The 18,628-nt window shown below is 33.4% G+C and overlaps 1 protein-coding gene across 1 annotated transcript in view; it reads right to left on the bottom strand.

The window, feature by feature from the left end:
- Positions 1-18,628, bottom strand: part of LOC134691355 (uncharacterized) — a 244,754-nt gene that overhangs the window by 74,279 nt on the left and 151,847 nt on the right. Inside the window, exons 6-8 of the mRNA XM_063551839.1 lie at positions 14,195-14,218; positions 13,333-13,416; positions 511-609 (exon numbers count right to left, since the gene is read on the bottom strand). Of these exons, the coding sequence (XP_063407909.1) occupies positions 511-609; positions 13,333-13,416; positions 14,195-14,218 (207 nt within the window). The remainder of the gene's footprint in view (positions 1-510; positions 610-13,332; positions 13,417-14,194; positions 14,219-18,628) is intronic.

Raw genomic sequence — 18,628 nt, 5'->3', positions numbered from 1 at the left:
ATGTTGTGTAATAAATATTAACAAAATATATATCACATGAATCAGTGGTCAAAACTGAATACAATGACCAGTCACACTTGTATTTATATTCTATATAAACAATAAATAAACATGTTTTGTTGTGAAATGTCAAAACTTCCATAAAACCTGATATCTTAAAAAAAAATTTTTTTCAAGAAATGTGTAAAATAATTATATCAATGGATTCAGTAGAACAAAACAAGCAAAATGAGACCCCACTTTATATGATTATTACAAATATTTGTTCATTAAAACTGTCTGATTAACAACACGAATTAGTGTAGATTCAGTATAATCATTCATTTTAATAAAAAAAATTTTTTTAATAAACTTGTAAAAAAGTTTTATTTTCTGATTCAGAACAATAATATGAGTAAAATGAGACCCAACTTTATATAATTATTACAAATATTTGTTCATTAACATGTTTAATTAACATGATTTTGTGTAGATTAATAGTAATGTGATCAGACTAAGTAGATAACATACTGATGTGATGTCGATCTTACATCCTGTATCAATGAGGAGTCTACAGATCTCCAGGTGTCCTAACATGGCAGCCCACATTAATGCTGTCCGTCCATCTATCTGGAATAATACAACTGACATCAAAACTTGTCTGATAAACTGGACAATGTTGTGTAATAAATATAAACAAAATATATATCACATGAATCAGTGGTCAAAACTGAATACAATGAGCAGTCACACTTGTATTTATATTCTACATAAACAATAAATAAATATGTTTTGTTGTGAAATGTCAAAACTTACATTAAACATGATATCTTAAAAAAATATTTTTTTCAAGAAATGTGTAAAATAATTATATCAAAGGATTCAGTAGAACAAAACAAGTAAAATGAGACCCCACTTTATATAATTCTTACAAATATTTATTCATTAAAACTGTCTGATTAACAACAGGATTTAGTGTAGATTCAGTATAATCTTTCATTCTAATAAAATAATTTTTTTAATAAACTTGTAAAAAAGTTTTATTTTCTGATTCAGAACAATAATATGAGTAAAATGAGACCCAACTTTATATAATTATTACAAATATTTTTTCAATAATCCTGTATGATTAACAACATGATTTTGTGTAGATTCTAAATAATTATTTATTAAAATAAAATAATTTTTTAAAGAAAAATGAAAAAAAGTTATATTTTCAGATTTAGAACAATAATATGATTAAAAAGGAATTAAGAGAACCCCTTCAAGCATATTTTCCCATTTAAACTATCTGATTAAAAACAGAATTTTGATGAAATGTTGAATCAGTATAATGATATCAGCATCAGTTCCAATACAAACCTATGGTGGTTGAACTTTGCAGGTTTATTTATTAGAGTTTTACTTTTATTACCAATGCTGAATGGTCTAGATAGGTGGACTGTGCATAGAAAATATGGTTTAACATGTTGTGCCTGTACCCAGACCATGTCTTGTTAGTTGTTGAATTTGTTTGTTTATTTACTCAGAATAGTCAGGTGTTTGTGGTTGGTGTGGTTTGTCTATTTACTCGAAGTAGTCAGGTATTTGTGGTTGGTGTGGTTTCTTTATTTACTCGGAGTAGTCAGGTGTTTGTGGTTGGTGTGGTTTGTCTATTTACTCGGAGTAGTCAGGTATTTGTGGTTGGTGTGGTTTGTCTATTTACTCAGAATAGTCAGGTGTTTGTGGTTGGTGTGGTTTGTCTATTTACTCGGAGTAGTCAGGTGTTTGTGGTTGGTGTGGTTTGTCTATTTACTCGGAGTAGTCAGGTATTTGTGGTTGGTGTGGTTTGTCTATTTACTCAGAATAGTCAGGTGTTTGGGGTTGGTGTGGTTTCTTTATTTACTCGGAGTAGTCAGGTATTTGTGGTTGGTGTGGTTTGTCTATTTACTCATAGTAGTCAGGTATTTGTGGTTGGTGTGGTTTGTCTATGTACTTGGAGTAGTCAGGCAGGGGTTAAAAAATCCACTAGCCCGACGCCCGGGACTAGACATTTAAGTCTCGGGCAACCAAAACTTATAACCCAGTATGCCCGACGGACTAGTAACAAAAAATTCTTGGCATGTCTAAAATAGAAAGTGGAAAATCCCTTCATCACTTTTCTGTCTTAGCCAATCAGATTCAATTACGTCATCCGGGATTCCATGAATTTGAACTGGTTTGTACAGGTCCTCACCTCATGCACAGTAACATGTTTTAAAAATAGAACAAATAACTCCGGGTGGCCCAGTATCATGTATTGATCGCAGTTATTGTACTTTCAATATCGATTTCTCGTTATATGTTATAACGGGGATATTTTTCATTGGTTCTGTCGAGTTTTTCAATTAACGGTACCGGGGGGTATAATGTATTGATAGGTATTGATCCTTCTAGACTCTTGTCGGACAACTGTTTAAGCAGGGAGCACGAAACTATGTCAATGCAACAAAATATATCAACATATTTTACTACGGCAAGCGCAGAAACTTCATCAACTTCAAGTTCAAAGCGAAAATCGGCAAATGAAGGGGATTCTAATGAGGCTGATACATCTAAAAAAAATAGAAAGTACGATCTGGACAAGCGAAAAAGAACGTTCATAGCGACATGGAATGAAAGATTCCCGTGTGCAAGGTCGGTTGTTGAGGATGAAAAGCCCGAGACTATGTACTGTGAATACTGTCGATGTTTTCCCGAGTATGCAAATAAAAAATCCGCCTTGTATGTGGGGACATCAAACATAAGAATTGATCCACTTGTTTCCCATGATAAAACTAGAGGCTCTAAAGAGCCTGTGTCGCTCACCTTGGTATATGTGAATATTCAACAAAGGACACAGATGGATTCGTGACAAAATTGTGTTTTGGTGATGGTGATGTGCTTGTAGATCTAACTTTACTGAACATTCTTGCTCGTACATATATCACCATCTATAATGATTGGCCCAGTAGTTTCAGTTGAAAGTGTTAGTAAAAATTTACAAATTTTATGAAAATTGTTAAAAATTGACTATCAATTTGTCTGAAATTTTCAGGGCAGATAGATCTTGACATGATAAACAATTTAACCCCATGCCAGTTTTGCTCTTAATGCTTTTGTTTTTGAGTTAAAAGCCAAAAACTGCATTTTACCCCATGTTCTATTTTTAGCCATGGTCGCCATCTTGGTTGGTTTGACGGGTCAACGGACACAATTTTTAAACTAGATACCCCAATGATGATTGTGGCCAAGTTTGGTTAAATTTGGCCCAGTAGTTTCAGAGGAGAAGATTTTTGTAAAAGATAAATCAGATTTACGAAAAATGGTTAAAAATTGACTATAAAGGGCAATAACTCCTAAAGGGGTCATTTGACCATTTCGGTCATGTTGACTTATTTGTAAATCTTATTTTGCTGAACATTATTGCTGTTTACAGTTTATCTCTATCTATAATATTATTCAAGATAATAACCAAAAACAGCAAAATTTCCTTAAAATTACCAATTTAGGGGTAGCAACCCAACAACAGGTTGTTCGATTCATCTAAAATTTTCAGAGCAGATAGATCTTGACCTTATAAACAATTTTACCCCATGTCAGAATTGCTCTAAATGCTTTGGTTTTTGAGTTATAAGCCAAAAACTGCATTTTACCCCTATGTTCTATTTTTAGCCATGGCGGCCATCTTGGTTGGTTGACCGGGTCACCGGACACAATTTTTAAACTAGATACCCCAATGATGATTGTGGCCAAGTTTGGTTTAATTTGGCCCAGTAGTTTCAGAGGAGAAGATTTTTGTAAAAGTTAACGCCGGACGCAGGACGACGACGGACGACGACGACGACGACGGACGACGACGGACGCCGGACGCAAAGTGATGAGAAAAGCTCACTTGGCCCTTCGGGCCAGGTGAGCTAACAAATGAACATGTTTTCTGTGCAAGATAATATTTAACAGCCCGGCAAAGTACTACAACAGATAAAAACGAACTAGTTTATAGAAAAAAAGTGACTCCTGTCGAAAAGCATATTTTTAAAGCTTTAGTGAAATTATCTGACAAAGGAAAAACCAAAATGAGATATCTGTTTATATCCTTGTTATAATTAAAAAATAAAACATAAACCTCATTTGATTTATTTTATTAAATTATAGTGTACAAATGACCTTTCAAAACATGACGCACATTCCCAGCGTCTTATGCAGCACACCCTGAGTGATTTGTAAGTGATACTTGGGCTAGCAGGTTGGTTTTGATGGGCTAGCAGTTCTTGAAACAGGGCTAGTAAAATCCTCCTGCCAAAAAGTCCTGGGCTAGTTAGCTGTAACAAAATTTTTTAACCCCTGTCAGGTATTTGTGGTTGGTGTGGTTTGTCTATTTATTCAGAGCAGTCGAGTGTTTGTGGTTGGTGTGGTTTGTCTATTTACTTGGAGTAGTCAGGTGTTTGTGGTTGGTGTGGTTTGTCTATTTACTCGGAGTAGTCAGGTATTTGTGGTTGGTGTGGTTTGTCTATTTACTCAGAATAGTCAGGTATTTGTGGTTGGTGTGGTTTGTCTATGTACTCGGAGTAGTCAGGTATTTGTGGTTGGTGTGGTTTGTCTATTTACTCGGAGTAGTCAGGTATTTGTGGTTGGTGTGGTTTGTCTATTTACTCGGAGTAGTCAGGTATTTGTGGTTGGTGTGGTTTGTCTATTTACTCGGAGCAGTCAGGTATTTGTTGTTGGTGTGGTTTGTCTATTTACTCGAAGTAGTCAGGTATTTGTGGTTGGTGTGGTTTGTCAAATTTACTCATAGTAGTCAGGTATTTGTGGTTGGTGTGGTTTGTCTATTTACTCGAAGCAGTCAGGTGTTTGTGGTTGGTATGGTTTGTCTATTTACTCTCAGTAGTCAGGTATTTGTGGTTGGTGTGGTTTGTCTATTTATTCAGAGCAGTCGAGTGTTTGTGGTTGGTGTGGTTTGTCTATTTACTCGGAGTAGTCAGGTATTTGTGGTTGGTGTGGTTTGTCTATTTACTCGGAGCAGTCAGGTATTTGTTGTTGGTGTGGTTTGTCTATTTACTCGGAATAGTCAGGTATTTGTGGTTGGTGTGGTTTGTCTATTTACTCAGAATAGTCAGGTATTTGTGGTTGGTGTGGTTTGTCTATGTACTCGGAGTAGTCAGGTATTTGTGGTTGGTGTGGTTTGTCTATTTACTCGGAGTAGTCAGGTATTTGTGGTTGGTGTGGTTTGTCTATTTACTCTGAGTAGTCAGGTGTTTGTGGTTGGTGTGGTTTGTCTATTTACTCGGAGCAGTCAGGTATTTGTGGTTGGTGTGGTTTGTCTATTTACTCATAGTAGTCAGGTATTTGTGGTTGGTGTGGTTTGTCTATTTACTCGAAGCAGTCAGGTGCTTGTGGTTGGTATGGTTTGTCTATTTACTCTCAGTAGTCAAGTGTTTGTGGTTGGTATGGTTTGTCTATTTACTCAGAGTAGTCAGGTGTTTGTGGTTGGTGTGGATTGTCTATGTACTCGGAGTAGTCAGGTATTTGTGGTTGGTGTGGTTTGTCTATTTACTCGAAGTAGTCAAGTATTTGTGGTTGGTGTGGTTTGTCTATTTACTCGAAGTAGTCAAGTATTTGTGGTTGGTGTAAATGTTTATTTACTCTGAGTAGTCAGGTTTTTGTGGTTGGTGTGGTTTGTCTATTTACTCGAAGTAGTCAGGTATTTGTGGTTGGTGTGGTTTGTCTATTTACTCAGAGTAGTCAGGTATTGGTGGTTGATGTGGTTTGTCTATTTACTCGGGGTAGTCAGGTATTTGTGGTTGGTGTGGTTTGTCTATTTACTCGGAGTAGTCAGGTGTTTGTGGTTGGTGTGGTTTGTCTATTTACTAGAAGAAGTCAGGTATTTGTGGTTGGTTTGGTTTGTCTATTTACTCTGAGTAGTCAGGTATTTGTGGTTGATGTGGTTTGTCTATTTACTTGAAGTAGTCAGGTATTTGTGGTTGGTGTGGTTTGTCTATGTACTCGGAGCAATCAGGCATTTGTGGTTGGTGTGGTTTGTCTATTTACTCGGAGTAGTCAGGTTTTTGTGGTTAGTGTGGTTTGTCTATTTACTCGGAGTAATCAGGTGTTTGTGGTTGGTGTGGTTTGTCTATTTATTCGAAGTAGTCAGGTATTTGTGGTTGATGTGGTTTGTTGTAATATCCTATATTTAGACATTGAACAATTTCAAGAAAGTCAAACTCATTTTGAGTGTTGTTTTTATTAATGTTGGAAAGTAGTAACTAGTTTACACCGTTATACTTTGATTACATGTATACTTCACATTCAGTGATGTGCTTTGATTACAGGTATGTTTCACATTCAGTGATGTGCTTTGACAACTGGTATGTTTTACATTCACTGTTGTGCTTTGATTACAGGTATGTTTCACATTTAGTGTTGAGCTTTGATTACAGGTTTGTTTCACATTCAGTGTTGTTTAGATAACATGTGTTGTAAATGTGTGTTTTGGTCATTTCCAAGTAAAAGAATATTGTTATCTATTATAATAAGAGAGTTTACATAAGTTGACAGAAGTTATTTCTAGTGTTTAGTATATCGAATGAGTAATTAACGTACGTTTTACTTTATGTTATTAGTTATATCGATAACGTCGTATATGGCGCAACTTTGTCATGTATTGTTCAGAACGTTACCGTTGGGTCAATATTTTAAGCGTGAACCCAAAAGTGTTCATTTGCGAGCTCTTAACTGGAAGAATTAATATGTCTAGATTTGATTATTCATAAGATTGTATTATTATAAGCATTTTGAGTCGAGGACTCCTATATTTTATGTAAGCGTTTTACGTTATGTTTTTCTTCCTGCTTAGAAGATTTACTTCCGGTATTTTGAAATAAATACCAGTGCAACGTCACGTTAGTTAGTCTTTGCTGTGTTTACGTTTGGCTTGCAGCAAGGCTCATCCCGGGGGGTCCTAGAGGTAAGAAGCAGCGCATTAGCTGTATGCCTTGCATTTATTTACCGTATTTATCATTGTAATATTAACATGATAAAAGATAATCCCAGTTGACCCGTAAGAAAATACATGAGAAAGATTATTATTTTAGTAGCTTAGCCCCGTATGTTTATTATATATTATTGTTGGAATATTGTACTTGTATGGAAACATTTCGGCTGTTTAATAAAAGTATCATTTTTACTATTGATCATTTATTCACGCTACCAATGACGAGAGAGAACAGACAACAGATTTGACGTCCGTATTTATTTATTACCCCGTATATTTAATAGTTTTATGAGTATTCGTATTTGCTGGCTTTATAACTATATCAAAACATAGCAAGAAGCAGAAATTACAACAATGGTGGCAGCGGTTTTGTTCTCACGTTTTCAAGGAATTTGGCACGTCTATTTTTAGAAATATTAATTTGTATGGAACACACTAAGTGACATATATTGTGTATGGAGTGCATTTAGCTCTATACATTATATTGTGATAAGTGGCTTATTTTGGAAAACACAGAAGCGCATTTAGCTTCTGAATTTAAAAAAAAAAAAAAATATATTAAGAAGGTGCATTTAGCTTCCTATAAAGAAAAAAATATATATATTAAGGAGGTGCATTTAGCTTCCTATAAAGAAAAAAAAACAAAACAATATATTAAGGAGGTGCATTTAGCTTCCTATAAAGAAAAAAAAAACAATATATTAAGGAGGTGCATTTAGCTTCCTACAAAGAAAAAAATATATATATTAAGGAGGTGCATTTAGCTTCCTATAAAGAAAAAAAAAAATATATTAAGGAGGTGCATTTAGCTTCCTATAAAGAAAAAAATATATATATTAAGGAGGTGCATTTAGCTTCCTATAAAGAAAAAAAAAACAATATATTAAGGAAGTGCATTTAGCTTCCTATAAAGAAAAAAAAATATATATATTAAGGAGGTGCATTTAGCTTCCTAGCAATTATTTAAGAGAGAAATAGAGGTGCATTTAGCTTCTACTATCTTTAAATAAGGGAATAAGTATTTCCATTACCATATATTTGGAAATAACTAGGAGGGTACCATGGATCTTAGAAATAGAAAAATTCCAGCTCCTAATTTTGAAAAGGGGGGAAGGAATATAATTATTACACAGAAGGAAAATATAGAATCAGGTAATTTGATAGACCTAGGTACGGAAGACATTGGCAATATGTCATTCTCAAGTCCATCCAGTCCAATGGTAAGTCCTATACACACACCCCTTCATCATAACAATACCAGTGTGTATCAGGAACATATTGAACCAAGTACTAGCTTGTCCGGCATTGATGTTGCGGCGATTCTAATGGACATACAAAGACAATTGAAAAATCAAAATGATAATTCAATGGACATTCAAAGACAATTAAAAGATCAAAATGATAGATTTTCTGAGCTCAATACAAAAATTTCTGAGATAAGAACGCAAGTTAAGCTAAATCAGGAAAATATAGCTCAGTTAGTAATTATAAGGGATATCCAGGTTGCTAAAAATAACACCTTTACGCAGAATTTCAGTCAAAATAGCATGACCACAACTGAACAAAATAACCAGGTATCAGTGACCCAACAGTTAGAAGCTGGTCCAAGTACTGAAAACACTTATATACCACGTCCAGTTAGTACACATCATTTAAGAGAAAGTAGTCATATTCAGCAACTACAAAGGGAAGAACCAAAGCCTAGAAGCCCAATATTTAATGGTAAGGGAGATTGCAAGGCCTTCTGGACACAGTTTAGTTTATTGAGTAGTAGGTTCAATTGGTCCAGTGACAGACAAGTAGAGGAGCTAATTTTAAATTGTCTTAGAGATGAAGCCTTGGTATACGTAAACGAACTTCCTGTTTCTTTGCACAGAGACATAGAATATATACACGAGGCTATGTCACAGAGATTTGGGGATCATATTTTACCAGAGACTTATAGGACCAACTTGCAGTTTATTAAACAGGACCATAAAGAAAGCATACAAGAATATGCATCTCGTGTGGAGAGACTTGTAGGTAAAGCTTACCCTGCAGTAAATGACTCAAGTTTGCTGGACTATTTTAAAACAGAACACTTTATTAAGGGTCTGCCAGACCAGTCACTATCATATGAAGTCCTCAAACAGAAACCAGTAACATTGCAGGATGCAATAAATATAGTAACATGGCACGCAAGTTGTAGACAATATGTAGGCAAAAATTGTAATGTCAGACAGGTAAATACCTATGAAAATTTCACAGGACAAGGGAAAACGGAAGACTTCAATGTATGTAGCACAGAGAGTCCAACCCAATATGTCGCTAATACAGAATTTAAAACGGGCATAGACGAGTTGATGGATTTTGAAGACATTAAGAAAGACCAATTACATGCAAACAGCAGTTACCAAGTAAATACATGTTACTCATGCCACCAGGAGGGGCATTACAGCAGAGATTGTCCTTTCTCAAGAGGAAAAAGAGGAAAACCAGAAAATATGAATACTTTTGGAGGTAACCCTCAGTTTGGATTTATAAGCCAGGGTTATCAGAAATAGTTAGGACTATATAGCAGATAAGCCTACTGGACAAATATGAGAATATGTTTTTGTGTAGATTCGGATTTTTTATAATGTAGATATGAAACTAGTGTGATTTTTTGTAATTGATGAAATGAAAAAAAGAGATTTATTGTTTATTAAAAAGACTTGTAATATTAGTTTATACACTGAGTACATTAAGCACAAATATGTAGAGTATACAGTATTATAGATTTTTGAAAGTATATTGTGGTATTGAAATTGTTTTTGAGATTTTCAGTAAACAGGTGATTTTTTATCAGAATCTGGAATTTGATGGTCCTATTGAATTGTTGCTGTTGTTGCAGTTGAGATTGTTTAATACTATTTTGGTGGGAAGCTGCTTTCGGTGGGTGTATATTGGCAGTTGGGATACTTTAGGTGCCACTTTTGTTTTGGTGCGAGAATAAGTTAAGGCTAATGATTAGTCTAGATTGCAATATACATTTAGGTGACACCATGGGTATGCTGAGCTATAGTCTACACCATTTTTAGATATTTATAGGGGAATACTGATGACCATTTTTTTTATTAGTTGTACCTTGTACTAATTTTTCTACTTATGTTTGTATGGTGGATCAGTATCGTGGTTGTGTATATATTTATACACGGTGGTACCCTTGACGGCGGTATAGTACTTGGTAGGACATCTGTCGGCTTATGGTTAGTCGGGTATTTATATGGAGTTGAGCTTCATGATGTTTTTAATTCCAGCGTCTGATAGAATGAAGAATTTTGGAATGAACTTTTAATGTAGTAACTGTATATTAGTGCTGTAACTGAGTGTATAAAAAATAGAACTAGGTGTTTTCGTGACACTTTACTGTTATATAAGTATAAAAGAAGATATTTATATGTGGAAGAAACTTATAGTTATAAACTTGTTTTGCCGTTTAAGTATTAACAGGCGCATTAGTTTGTTATCGCAGATATTGTTTTTGTTAGGACATTAACAGGCGCAGTAGTTTGTTGATTTTTGTTTAAGTTTAAAGATAGCTTAAATATTTGTTTGTTTTTAACAAATTGGAGATAAGTAAAAATTGTTTTATTTGTATGATAGAGTAATATGTACATAGAAATATTGTGAAAAGAATTTTTAGACGTATTGTCAGAATTGCCAAGCCCATATTTCGAGGACGAAATGTATTCTGGGGGAGGGGCAGTGTTGTAAATGTGTGTTTTGGTCATTTCCAAGTAAAAGAATATTGTTATCTATTATAATAAGAGAGTTTACATAAGTTGACAGAAGTTATTTCTAGTGTTTAGTATATCGAATGAGTAATTAACGTACGTTTTACTTTATGTTATTAGTTATATCGATAACGTCGTATATGGCGCAACTTTGTCATGTATTGTTCAGAACGTTACCGTTGGGTCAATATTTTAAGCGTGAACCCAAAAGTGTTCATTTGCGAGCTCTTAACTGGAAGAATTAATATGTCTAGATTTGATTATTCATAAGATTGTATTATTATAAGCATTTTGAGTCGAGGACTCCTATATTTTATGTAAGCGTTTTACGTTATGTTTTTCTTCCTGCTTAGAAGATTTACTTCCGGTATTTTGAAATAAATACCAGTGCAACGTCACGTTAGTTAGTCTTTGCTGTGTTTACGTTTGGCTTGCAGCAAGGCTCATCCCGGGGGGTCCTAGAGGTAAGAAGCAGCGCATTAGCTGTATGCCTTGCATTTATTTACCGTATTTATCATTGTAATATTAACATGATAAAAGATAATCCCAGTTGACCCGTAAGAAAATACATGAGAAAGATTATTATTTTAGTAGCTTAGCCCCGTATGTTTATTATATATTATTGTTGGAATATTGTACTTGTATGGAAACATTTCGGCTGTTTAATAAAAGTATCATTTTTACTATTGATCATTTATTCACGCTACCAATGACGAGAGAGAACAGACAACAGATTTGACGTCCGTATTTATTTATTACCCCGTATATTTAATAGTTTTATGAGTATTCGTATTTGCTGGCTTTATAACTATATCAAAACATAGCAAGAAGCAGAAATTACAACAACATGTATGCTTCACATTCAGTGTTGTTTAGATTACATTTATGCTTCAAATTCAGTGTTGTTAAGTTTATATTACAGGTATGCTTCCCATTCAGTGTTGTGCTTTGATTACAGGTATGCTTCACATTCAGTGATGTGCTTTGATTACATGTATGTTGAACATTCAGTGAAGTGCTTTGATAACAGGAATGTGTCACATTCAGTGATGTGCTTTGAGTACATGTATGTTACACATTCAGTGTTGTGCTTTGATTACAGGAATGTGTCACATTCAGTGATGTGCTTTGATTACAGGTATGCTTCACATTCAGTAAAGTGCTTTGATTACATGTCTGTTTAACATTTAGCGATGTGCTTTGATTACAGGAATGTGTCACATTCAGTGATGTGCTTTGAGTACATGTATGACATAGTCATGTGCTTTGATTACAGGAATGTTCCACATTCAGTGTTGTTCTTTTGATTACAGGAATGTTTCACATTCAGTGTTGTTCTTTGATTACAGGAATGTTTCACATTCAGTGTTGTTCTTTGATTAGATGTATGTTTCACATCCAGTGTTGTTCTCTTGATTACAGGAATGTTACACATTCAGTGTTGTTCTTTTGATTGTGTTGTTCTTTGATTACAGGAATGTTTCACATTCAGTGTTGTTCTTTGGTTAGATGTATGTTTCACATCCAGTGTTGTTCTCTTGATTAAAGGAATGTTCCACATTCAGTGTTGTTCTTTTGATTACAGGAATATAGTGATGTGCTTTGATTACAGGAATGTTTCACATTCAGTGTTGTTCTTTTGATTACAGGAATATTTCACATTCAGTGTTGTTCTCTTAATTACAGGAATGTTTTACATTCAGTGTTGTTCTTTTGATTACAGGAATATAGTGATGTGCTTTGATTACAGGAATGTTTCACATTCAGTGTTGTTCTTTGACTAGATGTATGTTTCACATTCAGTGTTGTTCTTTGATTAAAGGAATGTTTCACATTCAGTTAAGTTCTTTGAGTGTTGTTTTTATTAATGTTGGAAAGTAGTAACTAGTTTACACCATTGTACTTTGATTACATATATGCTTCACATTAAGTGTTGTGTTTGATTACAGGTATGTTTCATATTCAGTGTTGTGTAAACATTGTTATTTTTTAAGTATCTTATAGTTGGGTGTTTTATTTTGTGTATGAATGTTCTTACTGTCATGTTTTGAAGTGACTTTTAGTCATGTGTTTTATTCTGCTTATTTCTTACTGTCATGTTTTAAAGTGAATTATAGTTGTGTGTTTTCTTTGGTTAATGTTCTATCTATCAAGTTTTGAAGTGATTAACAGGTGTGTTTTGTTGTTTAAGTTCTTGCTCTTGTGTTTTGAAGTGACTTATAGTTGTGTGTTTATTCTGTTAAAATTCTTACTGTCATGTTTTGAAGTGACTTATAGTTGTGTTTAAGTTATTTAAAGTACATGTTTTATACTGTTTATACTAAACTGTCAGGTTTTGAAGTAACATGTAATTGTATTTCATTCTATTAGTGTTTTATACTGTTTATGTTCAACTGACAGGTTTGGAAGTAACATGCAATTGTATTTTATTCTATTACAATTTGCTGTATTTTGAAGTAACATGTAGTTATGTGATTTAAATTGCTTAAGTAAGATCTACTATGTTCTGCAATTATCTAGATAGAAGTATGTTTTTTACTGTACATAATTAATTTGCTCTAGTACTAATTTGGATGTTTCTACTCTACCTAATGAGACGTTTTTACTTACAGTTTGATAATCAATGTCTGCTTTATTCTCTAGGCATTTTTTCACATCGTTTACATTTCCAGTCCCAGCAGCTGTATGAAGTTTCTGTAAGTAAAACGTAGATTTTACATTTAATAGAATGTAATTAAAAATGAATGAAAGGGCTGTTAAATAAAGCAATAATTATTTATTCTCCTGCATGGCAATTAACTTTATAAATTGTGGGTATCCTCACCTCAAATAAGTCATACTATGAAGCTTTTTTTATTGGAGCAGAGCAAATGAGTTCAGAGGTTTCATATTGTCTTCAGCAGTTGACAGTTTACAATATAAATATCATCAAAATGATGACAATCTGAAAATCGATTTAAAAGATAGTATTTGTGTATTTTGCATTATAGATACAAATATTTTCTTTGTTTCACCAGCAAACCGGAAAATGACTTGATAAGTCGGGTCAAACTTATCAAAGTCGGTTCATTCATTATGCATTGTTATATTATTGGTGATATGTAGTTGTATTTGCCTATTCATTAACACCTTTAGTTGTCCCCTTGGTACTTTCTCATCATTTTCTTACTAATTTTATATCAGATAGTAGAAATACAGCCATGCTTACTTAATGATAAAATTATATATGTAGACTGAATAAAAAGAGATGTTGATAATAAAATAAAGAGACAGTAACCTAATAAGAAAGCTAGACAAAGTGATGCCTCCACACGCCACTCTGAAGTTACTGTTTTAAAACAAAAGTCAATGTAGGACTTTCCTTGAGATATTATGAAGTCTGGGAGACACAAATTATCACATACATGTATTTTTGGTAAGAAAATGGAAATAAAAAGTCACATGACAATTGGACTTAAAAAGTAAATCTTACCTCATTCCAATTTTCCATTATAACCTAAAAATAGAAAATAAAAACTATGTGTAGTTGTCATTGAGTTATAATTATTAATGCCAGTTTAAAATACATGATCCTTATAGACTTGTGAATTACTGACTTAATATTTTCAGATATGAATCTAATCCAAATACATGAAATACTAGCATCTAAAAGACTATGTCAACTTTTCTGCACTATTTTGTGTCGCTCACCTGGTGAAAATATCGCTTGTTTGCTAACTACGATTCTTATATGCGCATACTGGTTACTTTTTGTGTTGCTGATTATTTTTGCATTTTACATATTTAACCTTATTCCTATAGGTTTTTAGTTAACAGCCAAAACTGCAAACATGAGTGCATACGCTGAAATTTCTCGCCTACTTTACCATGTTTACTGACCATTTATGTTGATATTCCTAAATATAAAGTTTTATTACAAGTATCACATAAACTTAATATGATCAAATCAAAAATTAGGTCAAGGTTAGATAAACAAAGCCAGAAATACATGTACACCTTACAATTCTTCCATAAACTAAGTATAGTTGATCTTTTGCTAGTAGCTAGTATACAAGAAACAGACCAAATCATTAAAATTCTATATTGACCAAAGAACCATGAACATTAGGTAAAGGTCAGATGATCCCTGTCAGACAGACATGTACACCTTACAATCATTCCATACACAAAATATAGTTGATCTTTTGGTAGTAGTATACAAGAAACAGACCACATCATTAAAATTTTATATTGACCAATGAATCATGAAAATTAGGTAAAAGACAGATGATCCCTGTCAGACAGACATGAACACCTTACAATCATTCCATGGATCAAATATAGTTGACCTGGTGCTTATAGTATTTAAGAAACAAACTAAACAAGGAAAACTTCATAATTACCAATGAACCATGAAAATAAGGTCAAGGTCAGATGACTCCTAATACGTACACCTTACAATCATTCCATGCACCAAATATAGAGCTATTGCTTATTTCTGAGATATGGACTTGACCAAAACACTTAACCTTGTCCACTTATCTGTGAAATGAGGTCAAGGTCAATTGAAAACTGTCCGACAGGCATGAGAACAGAAGTCGCAGGCAAAAAACTGTAAAAATCAATATTTCAGATGGCGCAAAACTGGAAAATCTGAGTCAAAAGATCTTGCCATGCTGATAGTATTATAGTTTACACTTTTAACCTATAGCTAGCTCCTATTTTTTTTTAAAATAACAGGCAAAAACGGAAAAAAAGTATCTTTCAGGGGCAATAACTCAAAAACAGGTTGACATATTTTTTTCAACATAATAAAATCTTGTCAACTGATCATTTTTGTAATTTACACTTTTAACCTAGCTCCTACATGTTTATCACAAAACACTTCAAAAAATGATTTTTGAGAGGCAATAACTCTATAAAACAAGATGACAGATTTTTCTCCAATTTTTAAGTTACTGTTAGATACATTTTGTTGTAATAAACCTTTTTGAAATTTACACTTTTAACCTAGCTCCTATATTTTTTATGATAGCAGCCACCAACTGTGCAAAATTCGAAAAAAATAGATATTTCAGAGGCAAAAACAAAGTGGTTAGTTTTTACAAATTTTCAGGGTGGATACATCTTGTCATGCTGATAATTTTTAGTTTACAGTTTTAAACTAGCTCCTATAATTTTGAAATAATGGTAAGGAAATGCCAAACAAGTGCAATAACTATAAAAGAGAGGCGAACAATACTAAAGGGACAGCCAAACTCATAAAGGTGGATTGACAATTTCGATCATGTTATATTATTTGAAGATCTAATGTTGGTAAACATCTTTCACATTTAAAGTTTGTTGGTATCTATCATCATGATCACAGTGTCTGCAAAAACCAAAAATGTTTGCTAAATAATCTTTCAAGGAAAATACCTCCTATATATATCCTCGGTCAAGTTGACATTTTCTGAGATCTTACTTTGTGGAACATTCTTGCCACTAAAGGATTCTATCTACATGTATCTATCATAGTTTCTGCATCTTTCAACATGTCCAAGGGCAATTACTCCTATACGGGATCAGTTTACAATTTCGTTCAGTTGACTTATTTGTAGATCTTTTTAAACTTGCTGAACATTTTTGTAGTTGAAATTTCCTTTTATCTTTACAAATTTTCAAGATAAACAAAAACAAAAAAACAGAAAATTTAATAACAATCATTATTTCAGGGGCAATAACTCAAAATAGGATTGTCCATTTGGTTTGAAATTTTCGTTGCAGATAAATCTTTTACATGCTTATCATTTTTATTTAGGTCACTTTTTGGTCCAGAAGGTCTCTGAAAAAGTTTACACTGGAAGAAGGACAGACGACCGACGCAAAGGGATGGCCAAAGCTCACATGGCCTTATAGGCCAGCTGAGCTAAAAACTAAACTCAAAAGCTTGTATATCTGATTACTTACCTAAATGAGGTATTGTACAAACAGGGTGTGATTTTTTCCATCAAACACAAGACAATCAATTGCACTTCCGCAGACCTAAAAATTTCAAAAGTTTTATTTACCAGCATTAAGACAATATTAAATATATTAATTTCAAGCCTCTCTTAACTGTCAACAAATAAGCAAGGACATCATGACAATCACATTAAACAATTGATCTGTTTACAATCTGAATATATGCCTGTCGAGGAACCTGTAGTGTAGTGGTTGTTGTTGGTACATGTAGGTGTATCCCCCCCTTTTTCATTGTTGTAATAGGCTGTTGATTTTCTCTTTTGAATTGTTCCACATTTTATAATATCAGTGCTTTTTATAGATTTTTTTTGCTTGTTTAAGTTTCTATATATCTATTTGAGTTATTTAGATATAAGGCAAAAATGCAAAAAAAAGTGGTAAAAATCATTATCAAAGGGCAATAACTCCAATAAGAGGTCCTCAGAGGATTTCAAGATTTTTCACTTATTTGTACATCTTGTCCTGATGAACACTTTTACTTACATTAATTTACTTTCTATCTATTATATGGTTTTTTTCAGATTTAAGGCAAAAATGCAAAAATGATAAAAATCGTCATTAAGGGGCATTAATTCCGATAAGGAGTCGTCTGACGATTTCGACCATGTTGACTTTGCAGATCATTTTTGGTATATAAAGTTTCTCTCTATCTATTACAGTTTTTCAGAGATTAAGTAAACATGAAAATATCTGTAAAATTCATCATTCATCGTCATAAACTCCTATAAGCATGATAAGAAATTGTCTGCCAGTTTTGAAGTAATAAATAATATGTAGATCTCATTATTTTCTCCATTCATATTAGTTTTCAAGATAATAGTCCAAACTTGCATTTTACCCCTATGTTCTATTTTTAGCCATGTCAGCCATGTTGGTTGGCAGGAGGGGTTCATCAGACTTTTTTTTTTAAACTAGATACCCAAATGATGATTGTGGCCAAGTTTGGTCAAATTTGGCCCAGTAGTGTAAGAGAATTTTGTAAAAGTTAATGACCCCAATAGACTTTTAGGCCAGGTGAACTAAAAAGAAAATGTATATATCGCAATATATATAACCTAATAATAAATCACTGGATACAAGTCATAAATAAGTATTATTCTGCCAGCCCCTCCTAAAACACACAATATTGTCAACAAGAGTGCACACACTGAAATGTCTCGCCTTCTTTACTAATCCTTGATACTATCTTGATAGACTTAAATATAAAGCTTTATTACAATTGTCACATAAACTCAACATTAACCAAGAAAAGGAAACATTGATCAATCAACCATGAAAATAAGGTCAAGGTCAGATGAACCATGCCAGGCAAACATGTACAGCTAACAATTCTTCAATACAACAAATATAGTTGACTTATTGCTTATAAATAAAGAAAAAAATAACAGACCAAAACACACAAACACTTTAAACTTAGCAATGGACCGTGAAAATGAGGTCAAAGTCAAATAAAACCAGCGTAACCAGCATAAAGATCATCAAATATGTCCATACACCAGATATAGTTGACCTAATGCATAAAGTATTAGAAAAATAGACCAAAACTAACAAATTTAACTTTGACCACTGAACCATAAAAAATGAGGTCAAGGTCAGATGACACCAGTCAGCTAGACATGTACACCTTACAATCATTACATACACCAATTATAGTAGACCTATTGCATATAGTATAAGAAAAACAGACCAAAACACAAAAACTTAACTATAACCACTGAACCATGAAAATGAGGTCAAGGTCAGATGACACCTGTCAGCTAGACATGTACACCTTACAATCATTCCTTACACCAATTATAGTAGACCTATTGCATATAGTATAAGAAAAACAGACCAAACCACAAAAACTTAACTATAACCACTGAACCATGAAAATGAGGTCAAGGTCAGATGACACCTGCCAGTTGGACATGTACACCTTACA

The sequence above is a fragment of the Mytilus trossulus genome, chromosome 11 (assembly GCF_036588685.1).
Source record: "Mytilus trossulus isolate FHL-02 chromosome 11, PNRI_Mtr1.1.1.hap1, whole genome shotgun sequence".
In the NCBI taxonomy this organism is placed as follows: Eukaryota; Metazoa; Mollusca; class Bivalvia; order Mytilida; family Mytilidae; genus Mytilus; species Mytilus trossulus.
The sequence above is the reverse complement of the archived record's forward strand: the minus strand, read 5'-3'. Positions and strand labels throughout refer to the sequence as shown.